General features: G+C 36.7%; 1 protein-coding gene across 1 annotated transcript; it reads right to left on the reverse strand.

The window, feature by feature from the left end:
* Window positions 1-741: 741 nt before the first annotated feature.
* Window positions 742-2,430, reverse strand: LOC113280571. The gene is made up of 3 exons (XM_026529182.1): window positions 2,257-2,430; window positions 1,486-2,196; window positions 742-1,260 (listed from the first exon to the last, which is right to left on the reverse strand). The coding sequence occupies exons 1-3, from the start codon at window positions 2,428-2,430 to the stop codon at window positions 742-744; spliced, it is 1,404 nt and encodes a 467-aa protein (XP_026384967.1).
* Window positions 2,431-2,686: the final 256 nt, after the last annotated feature.

A 2,686-nucleotide genomic window follows, 5' to 3' on the forward strand; every position in this document is an offset into this window, starting at 1 on the left:
TAGACTGCTGCAAGTGTAAGAAGTCACAGTAAGGTGAATACTTTAGCTTCATGTATTTAACCCACGTTGAATCAGTTTCTGTGCATAACCTCCATGCTAATTTGTGGGGACTGACTTAAGAGAAGTACTTATTCCTTGTATTTTCTTATTCAGCTGCGCATGTTCTAGAGCTTTAGAAAGATACTCCATAGACATAATAAAAAAGATAGGGAGATAATGGACCCCCCTGTCTTAAGCCTCTAGATGGATGATATGACGGACAATTGCTACCATTCAGTCTTATAGAAACTGAAGTAGTCGAAATGCATTCCTGAATAATATCCCTCCAATCTTCGCAGAATCCCAGATGAAATAACATTTTATCTATGAAGGTCCATTCTAGTCTGTCGAAGGCTTTCAACATGTCTAGCTTAAGTGCAACCACAGGAGTTTTCTTTTTTGACTTCTTCATCGAATGGATTAGTTCATGTGCTAAGATGATGTTATCATTTATTAGCCTTTTTGGAACATAAGCCACTTGAGAAGGTGAAATAATTTTGTTCATTAGGGTTTTCATTCTGGCAACAATTAGTTTAGAAATTATCTTGTAAGAACAATTGCAAAGCCCAATGGGTCTAAAATCATTAGGTGTAGATGGTTGATTGGTTTTTGGGATGAGACAAGTGACAGTGTGGTTTAACTGAGGTGGTAATTTTTTGGTTCTGAAAAAAGTTTGCACCATAAAAGTGATGTCTTCCCCAACTACAGCCCATTGCGAAACATAAAAGCCCACCGGAAAACCATAGCACTCCAGCTAGACATACTTTTGAGGACCTCATAAATCTCTTCTTTAGTTGGTACTTCCATGAGTCTTTGATTATCTTCGACCTTGACTAATTGTTGGATAATGTGAAAGTAAGAGTCATCCAACTGAGGATTTGTGGTAGTGGCAATGGTGGAAAAATGAGAAGTTAGTAAATTGACTAACTCTTTCCTTTTATGGTACCATCTACCACTAACATCTTTCAAAGTTGTGATGTTATTTCTAGCTCTCTTCCTATTAGCTTTGGAATGAAAATAAGCAGTGTTATTATCAACATCCAGAATCCAGTGATCACCCGCTTTCTGTTGCCAATATTCAGCTTCTATTTTCTCCCAATGTGACAACCTGTCTATGACAAAATGAATTTGCTCACTATTTGTATCACTAAAAGGAAGTGATTGTAAGTGAGAAAGCAAATTCTTGTAGTAGTTGACATGTTCACTAATATGACCAAACTCCTGTCAGTTCCATCTTGCTAAAACTTTCCTAGTGTTAGTCAACTTATCTGTGAAGTTGTCTAGGCATGTAGAAGCTTGCCAAGCATCTAGGATTATTTTGGGACATGAAGAATCTCTGAGCCAACATTTATAAAACTTCCAAGCTTTAGAAGGGCCAGAGCATTTTGGAACTGTTGAGAGAAGAATTTGGCAATGATCTGAGGCCCTAAATGGAAGATGATATACCCTAGAGTCTGGATATTGTTCTATCCATAAAGCATTATGGAGAGCCATATCAATTCGACGTCTTTTATATCCTCTACCATTTAACATGTTAGTCCAAGTGTAATTGTGACCTATAAAACCTAAATCCATGAGACCAGCAGAGTCAATTGCAGTTCTAACCCAGTTGTCCGAAGACAAGCTAGAAGCACTTCGACCTTTATTATGAATGTGAACGTTAAGATCTCCAAAAACTATCCACGGTTGGAAAACATTTTCACTAAGGTCTTTAATGAAGTTCCATTGCTTTTTCCTCTCTTCAGAATGAGTAGAGCCATACATGCAAGTTAAGAGCCATTCCTCCTTGGATGGATTAGATTGAATGAGGACATGAATCATGTTATCTGCACTACTAACTATATAACATGGAAAACCATTCTTCCATAGTAGAATCAACCCTCCAGATAGACCCACAGAGCTAACAAACCAAGTATTAGGATACGAAAACCTCTGGCATAAAATTTGTGCTCTATCAGCACTAATCTTAGTTTCAGAGAGAAAAATCACATATGGGTCTTGTTCCTTAATAACAGCAGCTAAATAATCTCTAGTGTCTCTCGAGAAAAATCCTTGAACATTCCATGCAATTACTTTCATGTTAACAGAATTGAAACACTCATAACTAAACTTAGAATGAAAACTCAGATGAAGGAAATTAGAGCAATCGAAATAATTCTGAAAACAAGTATGACATAAAAGCAGATCTAGATTAAGGAAAATGAGATTAGAGTATACCTGGTGGGAGGCACTTGGATTTCCTTCTTGAAGATACTTCAAATGATTTTGCTCTGACATTGTTCCAGGGTAAGATTGACTGATATTAGATCGAGTGTTATCATCCAAACTGACACGAGTATTATCTGCAGATTCCTCAAGAGGACTAGCTTCATATTGTCTTGACTGATTCATTTCAAAATTGCGGATTAAAGATTACAGTGGTTCCTTGATAATAATCTCATCTGGGTCTACATTTTGAGCATTATAATCATCCATAGAGAGATCAAACTCTCCCAAAGCTAGATAATTCCTCAGAATACTCATATTACCTCCAACTTGTTTATTTAAGATATCATAAACAGAAGCACCCTGAATATTTGCATCTTCACCATTATAACTATTATGATTTTGATCTGAGATATTGCTAGACTGAGCTTTCTCCACTCTC

This window comes from Papaver somniferum, chromosome 5 (assembly GCF_003573695.1).
Source record: "Papaver somniferum cultivar HN1 chromosome 5, ASM357369v1, whole genome shotgun sequence".
NCBI lineage: Eukaryota > Viridiplantae > Streptophyta > Magnoliopsida > Ranunculales > Papaveraceae > Papaver > Papaver somniferum.

Coding starts and splice junctions, on each gene's coding strand:
- LOC113280571 (XM_026529182.1), bottom strand. CDS start 2,430: ATGAATCAGTCAAGACAATATGAAGCTAGTCCTCTTGAGGAATCTGCA. Junction 2,197..2,256: donor ATCCAAGTGCCTCCCACCAG/GTATACTCTAAT, acceptor ACTTGTTTTCAG/AATTATTTCGATTGCTCTAA. Junction 1,261..1,485: donor AACAATATCCAGACTCTAGG/GTATATCATCTT, acceptor TGGAACTGACAG/GAGTTTGGTCATATTAGTGA.